Genomic DNA, 12,465 nt, shown 5'->3' with positions numbered 1-12,465 from the left:
ACTAGAGTACCTTCACTCTTAATTCGAGGAAATGGGGCTACCCTCCCTTTTCTCGGATCATGCTTCATTGTTTCCCATTCCTCGGGGGCTGTTTTACTCTTTAACGTTTTGCGTTTACCTTTTGAATGTATGGAAACCCTGTGCAAAGTTGTTCCTATTTTCTTCTTCTGAAGGAACTGTTCTCTTCATTGTTAAGACAGTTTGCTTCATCATGAACAGTTTATTTCTGTACTTGGAGAGTGTTTCTATGCTTGCGTCATGTTTATAAATGTCGATTTTTTTTAATGTCGCAGTTTAATCTTGTCTAGATCATCATCAAGAGTGTTTGCTTCATCTGTGAAGCAATATGCCTTGTCCTAGAGAGTAATTTGTCCTTGAGAGTTTACTTCACCTTTGAGAACATTTACATCTTCGTTGAGAGTGTTTGCTTCATTGTTAAAGCAGTTTACTTCGTCGCTTAAATTTACTAATATGAAGAGGCAATTTTCACCAGCATTTACAGTGGTATACATATTAAGTATCTTCGAGGTCACGCTCACGAGTTTCATTTGACTGAAAAAATATTGCAACACAAAGCTTTCATTATTTCTTAATAAACTGCTGCAGTAGAAAGTACTCTTATTTAATTGCTTATTGTTTTGAGATATCACACACCTGCATTTATTATATATATTATGCAAATACCGCAAACCAAGCGATACTCTCCCCGTAGTTCTTTGGCATCTTTATGTATATATATATATTATATATATATATTTATATATATATATATATTTATATATATATATATATATATATATATATATATATATATATATATATATATATATGCGCAAAATAACCACTGTGAAAGGATAGAGAAATTCCAAGAGCTTTCGTGACTACTCACATTATCAAGGAACATTGTTCCTTGTTAATGTGAGTAGTCACGAAAGCTCTTGGAATTTCTCTATTCTTTCACAGTGGTTGTTGTGCATATTATATATATTAATAAAGGGGATATTAATAAGGTCTTGAGGATGTCTCTCCAAGAGAGAACCCGCAGTAATGGATTTAAATTAGATAAGTTTAGATTTAGAAAGGACATAGGAAAGTATTGGTTTGGAAATAGGGTAGATGATGAGTGGAACAGTCTACCTAGTTGGGTTATTGAGGCTGGGACTTTGGGTAGTTTCAAATCTAGGTTGGATAAGTACATGAGTGGGAGGGGTTGGATTTCAGTGGGACTTTCACATCAGAGCTTATTTCTTGGGTGGCATTGAAAACTGGGTTGGGCAAATGTTTGTTAGTGGGATGAATTGTAAAGGACCTGCCTAGTATTCGCCAGCAGGCCTCCTGCAGTGTTCCTCCTTTCTTATGTTCTTATGTTCTTATATATATTTATATATATATATATATTTATATATATATATATATATATATATATATTTATATATATATATATATATATATATATATATATATATATATATATATATATATAATTATATATATATATATATATATATATATATATATATATATATATATATATATATATAATATATATATATATATATATATATATATATATATAATATATATATATATATAATATATATATATATATAATATATATATATATATATATATATATATATATATATATATATATATATAATTATATATATATATATATAATTATATATATATATATATAATTATATATATATATATATATATATAATTATATATATATATATATATATAATTATATATATATATATATATATATAATTATATATATATATAATTATATATATATATATATAATTATATATATATATATATATATAATTATATATATATATATTATATATAATTATATATATATATATATATATATATATATATAATTATATATAATATATATATATATAATTATATATATATATAATTATATATATATATATATATATATATATATATATATATATATATATATATATATATATATATATATATATATATATAATTATATATATATATATATATATAATTATATATATATAATGAGAGAGAGAGAGAGATACCCACACTTTGTGTGTGTGTGTAATATGTAGTACTGACGTTGAGTTCATCATTGAAGTTTCTAAATATATGATATATAATGCCCGGGTAAGTTTTAAATCCGATAAAATTGCCTTCACAAATTTTAAATTGGCTTTTTATGAAGTTTTTTTTAACTTGCACCGTATATCCAGTTTACATGTGCCTCCCAGCGGTCTTTAGCCAGTGCGCGGGTATTAAAGAGATTAGTCTAAGCGGAGGTGCACCATAAAATATCTGCCGTTGACTGGTCAAGTTTGATTTAATTTATGTATCTCAGATACGTCAATTCGTGCGACTGTACCGGGTCGATTTATGCTTTTATCAGGCCCAGTTATACTGCTTTTGCCATGTCCGCTACCATGGCCTGACCATGGCTACTCTTGTTTGTTGCCTATCCACATTTATTAACCATGCGGATCTACCAGTTACATTTACGTATAGCCTTACAGAGTACAATTAGGTAACGTTACCTAGTTCATTTCTTTTTAACTTTCATCTTCTAAAAAATCTCATGACAGTTAAAACGTGTATTAAGTAAGAAAACAAAAATCCCACATTGTATATTAGCTTGTCGGTACTGTATGCCATTAGTGGGATGTAACAAAAATATATTGAATACCATGGACGTGTTTTATTATTGGGATATTTGAGAAAATCAAGCTGTCGACATTTTTTTATTAAAAGACTTTACATACACGACGTTTCACTAAAGTGTGTGCTTTATTTGATTAAGCTCTCACTTCTTCAAAGAGTCGTCCAATAAAGCTTCATTGTTTTTGTTTCAAACCATTGAAAGTTCAGTATAGTAACATTTCTCGCTCCAGTTATTATTTGATGATACAGAAATGTGTTCTCAGGGTTGTTAATAAAATGGATTGCAGACACATCCCGCGAGTTACATATAGGATTTAAAATGGACCAAAGACTTATGATACGTCATCCATATATTTTAAAAAAATTAGGCAGTTGCAAACATTTCTTTTCATTAATGGGAGATAAGTGGCTCATTTTATTTGGTTTCTTTTTGATTCGCTATATCGTAATGGCACCATTGAGATATTCGAATATAAAAACTTGCATTTATAATGTGTGTGGCATGTGTTTTTTTTCAATGTGCATGTAGAAATCCATCTAGTTGGGTTAATCTTATTAGGCCGGAATTGTACAGTATGGAAAACAATGGATAGTCAGTTTTCGTACTGAATTATAAGCATTCCCAGAATTCAGTACTAGTATATCTCTTCTTCTTTCACCCAATAGTTTGAGGTCAACAAATTGCAATTCACGTTATATTTTATTACAGTTAAGTAACTGTCAAAAACTGATAGCTGTAAATGAGGAATCGGTGGTTGGGGATCAGTTGTACAGTACATTATTCTCTCCTACAATTCGTTGTTGCCGTAACTAAACAGACCCACTCAGAAAAATAAAGTTTTAATTGAAAATACATATAATTCTAATATAATCATTTGTAGTTAAAAATATAGGTATGTTTTTTTTTTGTTAAAAATAGTGATACAGTATTTTGAATGTGCTGTTAGTTTCTCGCAAAGTTTCCTTGAAGACCCTTGAAATTATCTACCGTTGTTTAATGTAAAGAAATGCTTGTGCTTTTTATCTTATTGATAAAAACAGATATCCCTCCCTTATATTATCATGCTATTGCATATATTTATCATTTTAGTTTGTTAAATTAAGCACTTACTGGTTTTCCGTCTTTGTTCCAAACTTTAACTCTGAAAATAATTTTGCTACATTCCTTTCAATTTAAAAAAAAAAAAATATGCAGATATCATACTGAAGTCATATTTTAATATTTTTTTCCTTGTAAATGTTGTATACAGTTCCATAAACATATTTCCATCCATATACATTATATCTATTTTAATGTTTGACAACACTGTATAAGCATCTCTTTAATACTTGTTTTTCTGGCGATAACCTCTTCAATATCTTTATTTTCACCTGTTACACTTACAATCTTATTTCGCCTATAATTGTAATATGACCTATTTCCACTTGCATTCAATTAGCATTACATTAAATTTCTAAAATTTTATCACAGACTTTGTTTTTCAAAGAGCCCTATATAAATTTTCATCCGATTTCTATTATATGACTTTTATCGCCAGTAAAATCCATCATCTATTGTCTCCTTATTTTCTCAAACTTTCATAATCGTCATAGTCAATTCGACTTTCTGCTTTGCATTAAACTTTGGATCATATAATTTATTGTTCTAGCTGGTTATTTGTATATAAAAATTTTAAATATCGGAGCTTAACCCGTGAGGTTTATGCAACGTATGTGGAAGAAGATATTAGGAGTCATGTTTGATATGAGGAAGGCGAGGGGTAGCTCTAACTCCTTGGATCATAAATATTTCATCAGTATCATTGCAGGTTCTTTGGAAAAAGCAATGATTTTCCAGGGAACCATCAGCTGGCTGCATCATGAGAATTATTTCCCATTTCCAGCATTTATACCTTTTATACAAAAAATAACGTTAAGTCCATTGCAAGATTTTTTTTTCATTCCCTGTATATCAAACATTTTGTTACAGCCTTTTATTAACTAGAGATTTTTTTTATTTTTTTGTTAGACCAATTAGGCAAATCCCATCCTCGTAGTACATTTTTCGTTAATACATCATAAACACTAAGCAAGTTTGTGTTAAAGACTCTGCAGATATGAAGTCATTTTTTAAAACAAACACTAGTTTTGCTTATCTCCAAACATCTTACTCGCTTTTCCTATACTCTTTCATGGGATTTTTTTATTCAGTCTGTTGCACTTGCTGTGTTCTGCTTACTAGGGTTCAGCTACAGTTACTTAGCTCCGATTCATCAATTGGTTCAGTTTATTTTGAACTTATGTCCTGTCGTATCTACTCGTGAAACTGTATTTTATATACCTTGGCTCTTTCGCTATTTGGTTCCCCTTTCTTAGTTATTTTGGAGATGTTTCCTTTAACATTCCTTTGGATCATTTGGTAGGTTTGTTTCCTTTCTAATAGTGTCGTTCTTCCTTATATTTTGTGCAGTACTTACTTGTCTATTTCGTCAGTATCCTTGATTATACTGCAAATCCTCATAGTTCATTTCTTCAGTTTTGGGGTCAAGAAACAACCTGCACTTCTCTTGCTAAAGTGAAGGGTGCCACGCTGGGGCTTTGTACTCGAGAATTGATCTTACATATTCAGTGTACCATGTACTGACTTGTACCTTGTTCTCTCTTTTATGTTGCTACTCTCCTTGTCATTCGCAATGGATTGTTTCCTGCCTACTAAATGCTTTATATCTAGCATCTTCCCCCCCCCCCTCAAAATCATAACTTTGAATACGTTAAAATAGAATTTAAACCGATATTTTAATCTATTCTGCAGTGTCTTATATTTTTTCATTATCCTCTTGCTATATCTAGCAGAAGTCCTCTATAAATTTGTTTTATCTTGACATCAAATTTATCAAAAAGAGGACTCTACATATTACTTCTTTACTCTAATTATAAATCCCTCACCATCGCACTGCTTTTATTTTTTTGGGGTACTTTCTTTTTCTAATGAATAATACTCCTATTCATTTTCCTAATTTCGATGATCAGTCTCCCATAGAGTATGATCTCAAAGTTTCTATCAGTCTAGAAAAAGGCAATCTACTTATATTTCACTGATTTGCCTAATTTATCAGAAAAATATATTAAATTTATAAGGTAAGATTTGCTGCCTCTACGTCCATAGCAGTATGACCCCTTGTGAATTTAACGCTTCACAGTGACTATTGCAATAATCGGCATCCATTATGTCTCTTTAGTCAAGATATTCTACTGACCTCTTTCTTATCACTTTCTCCATCACCTGCATTATAAGCATGTCAGGGATACTTGTCTTTTGTTTAGGGCCTTGTCTATCTTTTTTTGTTTGGTTAATGATACAACACTGGTTGTCTCCAGTGTCTTGCTGAGCATTTATAAAAGTACATTACTTAGGAATTCAGTTCCCATGTGTGTGCTCGTCTATTTGTACTAGCCCTTTTGTATTCGTCTATTTTTACTTGCTAGGGTCAAGTCTCGGCTCCACGCCCTGCTTTTTAGTTTTCCACATGCTGATTGAACTAGCTCTTAGCCTCGTGAGAAATATCATACCTGACCTTAAAATTATGTATGGAATCTGCTCCCATTATTTCTTCGTCCAGGTCATTCTAAATTCTGACCACTCTCAGGATGAAAAAATATTTTCTGATATCCTTGTGATTTTTCTTCGTCTTTAAGCTAGGAATGTGCTGTTGTATACCTATTACCTGTCCCTCTAATGTAGTCAGGTTAAGTTATTTTGCTTCTACTAATAGCTCATTTTCTTTACCTCTGGGACTAGTCTCTTTACATCCCTTTGCACTTTTTCCATTTTCTTACCATGCTTAATCAAGTGAAGGTTTTCTGCTGGTGCCGCACGCTCCAAGCTGGACATGACGTACGCATGTTGGACATTCAGTGTTTCTTTAAGAATGATGATAGCTAGTCTTAGATCTGCCTATTGAGCATTCTCTTCAATGGTGATATGCTTGGCACTATATTCGCCCCTAGGTCTTGCTCCTTGAGTGAGGTTGGCAGCCAACGTGTCTGATCCAGCCTGCACTCTGTTCAGGTCCGACTGCAGCCTCTTTATCCTCTTCGACTTTTACTATGTACATTAATTTTACGTCATCTGCAAGTTAAGATACTTGCAGATGACATCACTTATTTATATCAGAGACATTACGGATTCTAATACCGATCGCTGCAGAAACACGCTTGTTGCACTTTTTGATTCAGTATCTCTATTCAGACATTTTTTTTCTCTTCTCAGGTAATCTTTGATCCCACTGTTACTCCTATCTACTCTTAAGTTATTGCCTCAGTTTTGTGTAAGTTATGGTATCAAATGTTGTTTTGCTGTCCAGGAATATACTATCAATTCATCCCTTTCTCTCCTTCCTCATTTATGTTGCTTGGTCAGGGAACTCTAGCTCCTATAAGATATGCCATCTCTAAATCCGCGCTGGCTATTATTTATGAAGCCACTTCTCTCCAATTGCTTCACCACTCTCCTTCGGATTATCTTCGCCATTACCATACATAGTATGCATGTCAGTAATTCTGGTCTGTAGTTTAATATTTCCTATTTCGTTAATTAATAAAATATTGAGACTACATTTACTGTCTAACAGATCTCTTGGCAGCTGCTCCCTCTTGCAAATTCCATGATGACACTGTCAGGTTGCTTTACCATTGATCTATACAGCTCGGTCAAAAGTCCTTTTTTGATATCTTCCTTTCCCTCCTTGAGAACACCTGCCTTTTTCAGTTTTAAGTAATTGTGTGACTGTGAAGCAGTATCGATTCAGTCTTGGTTTTTGCTGCAATGTCATTCTTAGAATGCCTCTCAGTTTCTCTTTTCTCTCTTGCATAATCGTTTCTCGCTCATCGGACAAGTGATCTATTTTCTGTCCTTCATTCATATTTTTCCCATGCTCTGATTTTTTTTTGTTTCCACCACGAGTTCTTCGTTTGAATAATTCCACTGTTCACTTAAGAAGTTCGCCTCTGCTCCCTGGCACTTTCTGGATAGGTACGTTATCTCATTTGATCACTCTCCTTCCGATTCCCCTTTCTCACTGTATTCATTAATTTTCTCATCCCTTCAAATTTTCCTCTTTTGCATCTGGTTTCTCCCATCTCGCATGTATTATTGTTCCTTTAATGTTTACATCCACTAATCTTTAAAAATTCAGTACTGTATGTTCACTAGCACTCAGAGGTCTCTCATGTTATATTTCACCTATCAGAAGGACTTGTGGTAAATACTAGTTCCAGTCTTGCTGACTCATCCTTCCCCCCCCCCCTCTCTCTCTCTTCGCGTGTCCTTGACATGCTGACACACAAAGATTTCCATCATGACCTCATCGTCATGGACCCCTCATTTCTTGTCCCTCAGTCTAATTCTTTGTGCATAAAATATCCCTTGGGTTAGCCGTATTTTTTTTGTTTTTGCTGCTTCCGGTATGGTGTAAACCATTGCTGTGTTTTTTCCAGTTCCAGCCATCTTGCTCGGTCAAATAAACATAATTCACTATACCCTTTCACTGTTTTTGTGCAGTAATTTTACAATATAGATACGTCTTCTCCATATTAATTTATCTAAGAAATTAATTTTCTTACTCATATACATTTATGGGGATCTAATCTCATTGCTTCTTCCTCAGACTCTGTATGACCCATACGAATTTGGAGCCTACCGATGAAAATGTTGATGATGATACTAGTAACTAGTAACCATTTCTCAACTTAATATGACGGTTTGTTCCAATATTTAAAGAAAACATTGTCTTATCACTATTCGTGAATTTATACTCTAGTTAATTCTTGGTGACTTGTTTAACTCGTGTAGATTATTCAGCGGGAGGTTCGATCCTGTCTGCTAATTCCTGGGTATATAATTATGCTCAATTCCTTTCAGAAAATGTCTTTCTCCTTTGTACTGGTTTCTGGTATTATACTTTTTTCTTTATTCGGTTTTCTGGTGATATACTTTTTTATTCCCTCGAACCTAACCTTCCCCAAGACCGTTGTCTTTATCATGTGTTTCTCTTTGTCTCGTGAAATAATTTTTTCTCCATCGTAATATTGTTTTATTCTTCTGCTCCATATATTGTAGTTTCTAAATCCGTTTTCCTGAGGTGCTCAGTAGAATACTTTAATTAGTCTCATTAAAAAAATCATCCTTCTCATTCTGTTCTTTAATTTTGTGATTATTATATTAGAGTAAATATTTAAGATTTTTCTCATCGGAGACCAAACCATTTTATAATTTGCAGGTGTAGCTGTCCAGATCGTGATCTTTTCTCTGGTTGTTTGTCCAGTGTTGTGACATCACTTGTTAGTGAGACAGGCACATATTCAATGACTCTCTTTTTTGTGTGTGTAAGATTTATCAATTAGCTTTTTTGTAATACTGGTCTCGAAAATAATCCATTGCGGATAACTTTGATGTTTTGCTCTCTGTCAAAAGTCATGGTGTTGTCTCATCTGGATCTTAAGATTCATTAATATCAGTGACGAGCTCTGTTTCTCTTCTTGAACGGATTTCGTCTCATTTTACTTCTGGATGTTTATGTCTACCGCATATAATTTCTTTGATTCTGCGATTTTTATCGTCAACTGTATTCGTTGTATTATATTTTTCCTACTTGTGCTGGTGTGCTTGCATGCGTGAGTGCTCGCTTAGGTACATGCATTTGTGAGCAGTGATGTATATTTGTTTTAGGTATGTGTGTGTATTGTGTTCATTGTACGTATATGTATGTGTTTGTGATATTAACAGAAATGTACAAAGTAAGAGATTTGGTACACTCACACGGATTTACAGATTTGTCTCTTTTCAGCATACTAATGTCTGGATTAAGAAGGTACACAAAAAACCACAAATGCTTTTCATTCTAAATTTCACTCATAATAAATAGAATCCCTAAAGGCACAAATACACATTGTTTAGAGTTCACACAGGAGGTTTTCTACAGCCATCCTTTAGTCATGAGGGCAGATGAGGTCGTTGCCCATGGTGGGTCATCATGGGTCGCCACTTGTTCAGTGTCTACTTGCAATACTAAACTTTTTCACCGCGAGCGCGGGCAGCATCTTCAGCAGCGGCGAATTCGATCTGGCGCAGCACGTAGTCGGGGACAGGGTGTGGGAACTCTGGAGCCACTGGGAGGAAAGGAGACTCTGGCTTATAGCCGTTCTCGTCGGCCACGAACTTCAGAGTCACTTTCACTCCCTCAGGAGATGTGAAGCTGAAAAAATGATGTTCACATTTATGTTGTACTAATTCATCCCTGAATTTGCATTACTATCGAGAATGTCATCGTAAACAAATACTATCAATAGATGTACTTACGAGTATTGTCCTGCTTTGCCGATTGCGCCCTGAGCTACTGGTGAGCCGGACTGAGAGAGAACGATGCCGTTGCTAGTCTCTACTTCAAAGTTGTACCTTCCATCGTCCTCGGTAATGCGATCATCCCTCAAGATAGTTGCTGTTTTGTCTGGTGAGTCTGGGCGAGGTGCTGAAGCGGCCAGGGCGACCAAGGCGGCAAAGATTACCTGAGAAAACCAGCGCTTCACTAATAAATCATCTAAATAAAGATGCACAGACATGCATTGGAACATAAAACTATTGTACTCCTAATGAAATGCAATAGCACACGCCTTAGTGTTGGAATAGGTTTCGTCTACAATAACTTTATTGCCACTAGCGCTACCAAGTCTTTCTCTGGTAGTATCAGTCAGTTGATAACCACTAGCTTTCGTATTCTATGAAGCCTTCCATGACTAACATTGGTCTACCAATGCTCATGAAAATATAAACGTACGTTGCTTATTTACTGACGTACCATCAATTGCACCAAAGGTCATCCTTTAATAGTCGCTAAACCAGCGATTAGCACTACGTTAATAGTCGTCCTGTTGTGTGGTCAGTGATAGTGGATGCAGTCAGCGCGACTCATAACATTATATCTCTTATCAACATTGTCACCTACAGCAGTACTTAAAATGTCATTACGTGCAGCAGTATCGTATACGGAAAAAAATGCACCCTTAACAGATCTTGCACTCTCATTTTAAAGTGTCTTGATCACTGCCACCCCTAATGAATATTATCTGGTTAATGTGAAAGTGGAACACAAGTTTGAAAACGAAGCAGTATATTTCCTTGACTCGAAATTGACGTTCACTCACCCTTTTTTTCTTAAGATGCTTTATTGATGGCTTCTCTTTACATGAGCATGTTTCATCTTTGCTTATTTTTCACCCTGTATGTAAATACACACAAAATGCACGAGAAAGCTTGAAAGGTATAAATATGAGTAATTCTGCGTTCACACTCCTCTAAAAAATATTCAGCTGTCCACTGCATCCTCTCACTACATAAAAGCAACCTAGCTTCAGGATCCCCAAGAACAGGCAACAGCATCCAAGAACCGGCAACAAACCTGTGGCCATGCTTCTCTTTACATTACTCTTCTGTCAGCCCTACCACATGCTTTTTTACCGACCCCAGAACTGCATTTTTTGTACCTGCTGTGCCCTGTTTTATATGTACCTCGAACCTTGTTTTACCTTGTACCTTCATGTCGAATTCAATTACTATTTCAATTAATTGGAAAACATTTAAATCAAATTTAGGCTATAGCTCAAGACCTCGATTACTCTGTAACCTTTTGAATGATTCAGAAATTTACAAAATAAGTTTTCGCAATGTTGCTCGGCCAAGGGCTAGGCGGGAGGGGGAAAAAGGGGGATAGCAATCAACACAGCTGCTAGAGGAGCTAGTTTTCTTGGTGATTTTAATTCCCTATCATTAGTGATTAAATCGGACTTTAGATGAATATTCATCAGTAACAATTATGAGCATAAATCTAAGAGAAAATGATGTTAAGATTCAAAAACAGTAAACTGCAGTTTATCGAGGTCAGTTTTTTATTTATTCATTCCCGAAAGTGATGAATAAGCAGCAAAATATAATTTTTTCGTCATAAGTATTTTTCGTGCATATATTTGTCTCAAAAACACCTTGATTAATCAAGAACATAGCACAAACTTCTTTTGAGAATCCAGCAGCAAGACCAAGAGAATAAATCTACTCCTTTGAAATACACGTCAGTTGAAACTAATTTACTCACCGCTATCTCACGAGCAAGCCAAAGTAATAATGGCTTTTGAAAGCACCCCACTAGATAAAATAAGCATCAGGAGATTTAACGGACACCTTCCATGAGTTGGTGGTAACGAGTCCCCAAGCGGAGTGACCACAACATTTATGCTCGTAGAGACAAGGTACAAGAGACAAAGGATACCTGTTTTAAGATGCTTAGAGAGACTCCTACTAGGAGACACACACACACACACACACACACACACACACACACACACACACACACACACACACACACACACACACACACACACACACACACGTTAATACATGGATAGCTCCATGTTTGAATATAGAGACTCGAGATCACGTAAAGACATGAGAGATATCTCAAAATAAATTCGTAGAAATACGTTAACTAAAAACAGAGAAGTCTAAACTTTATGACACAGACATCTTCATGTTAAAACAGAGAGACATCTCGATGTTCAGACATGGAAAGATATCTCCACGTTAAAATATGGCGAGATATCTCCAAGTTAAAACAGAGAGACATCTCGATATTAAGACATGAAGCTACATCTTCAAATTAAGACATGGAGTTATATCTCCACTTGTTTTTAATGAAGAGACACCACTTTAGAACATAGATTTGTCTACGATAAAACATGGAGATTTTTCATCCG

The 12,465-nt window shown here is 34.3% G+C and overlaps 1 protein-coding gene and 1 long non-coding RNA gene across 5 annotated transcripts in view; one reads left to right on the top strand and one right to left on the bottom strand.

The window, feature by feature from the left end:
- Window positions 1-12,465, top strand: part of LOC128693775 (uncharacterized) — a 182,155-nt gene that overhangs the window by 25,809 nt on the left and 143,881 nt on the right. The window lies entirely within an intron of this gene.
- The window catches only part of LOC128693774 (cuticle protein AM/CP1114), a 3,124-nt gene continuing 211 nt past the window's right edge, over window positions 9,553-12,465 (bottom strand). Inside the window, exons 2-3 of the mRNA XM_053783625.2 lie at window positions 10,022-10,227; window positions 9,553-9,917 (exon numbers count right to left, since the gene is read on the bottom strand). Coding sequence (XP_053639600.2) covers window positions 9,731-9,917; window positions 10,022-10,227 — 393 coding nt within the window. The 3' untranslated portion in view covers window positions 9,553-9,730. The remainder of the gene's footprint in view (window positions 9,918-10,021; window positions 10,228-12,465) is intronic.

This window comes from Cherax quadricarinatus, chromosome 34 (assembly GCF_038502225.1).
Source record: "Cherax quadricarinatus isolate ZL_2023a chromosome 34, ASM3850222v1, whole genome shotgun sequence".
NCBI lineage: Eukaryota > Metazoa > Arthropoda > Malacostraca > Decapoda > Parastacidae > Cherax > Cherax quadricarinatus.
This window is presented reverse-complemented; position numbering and strand designations above follow the sequence as displayed.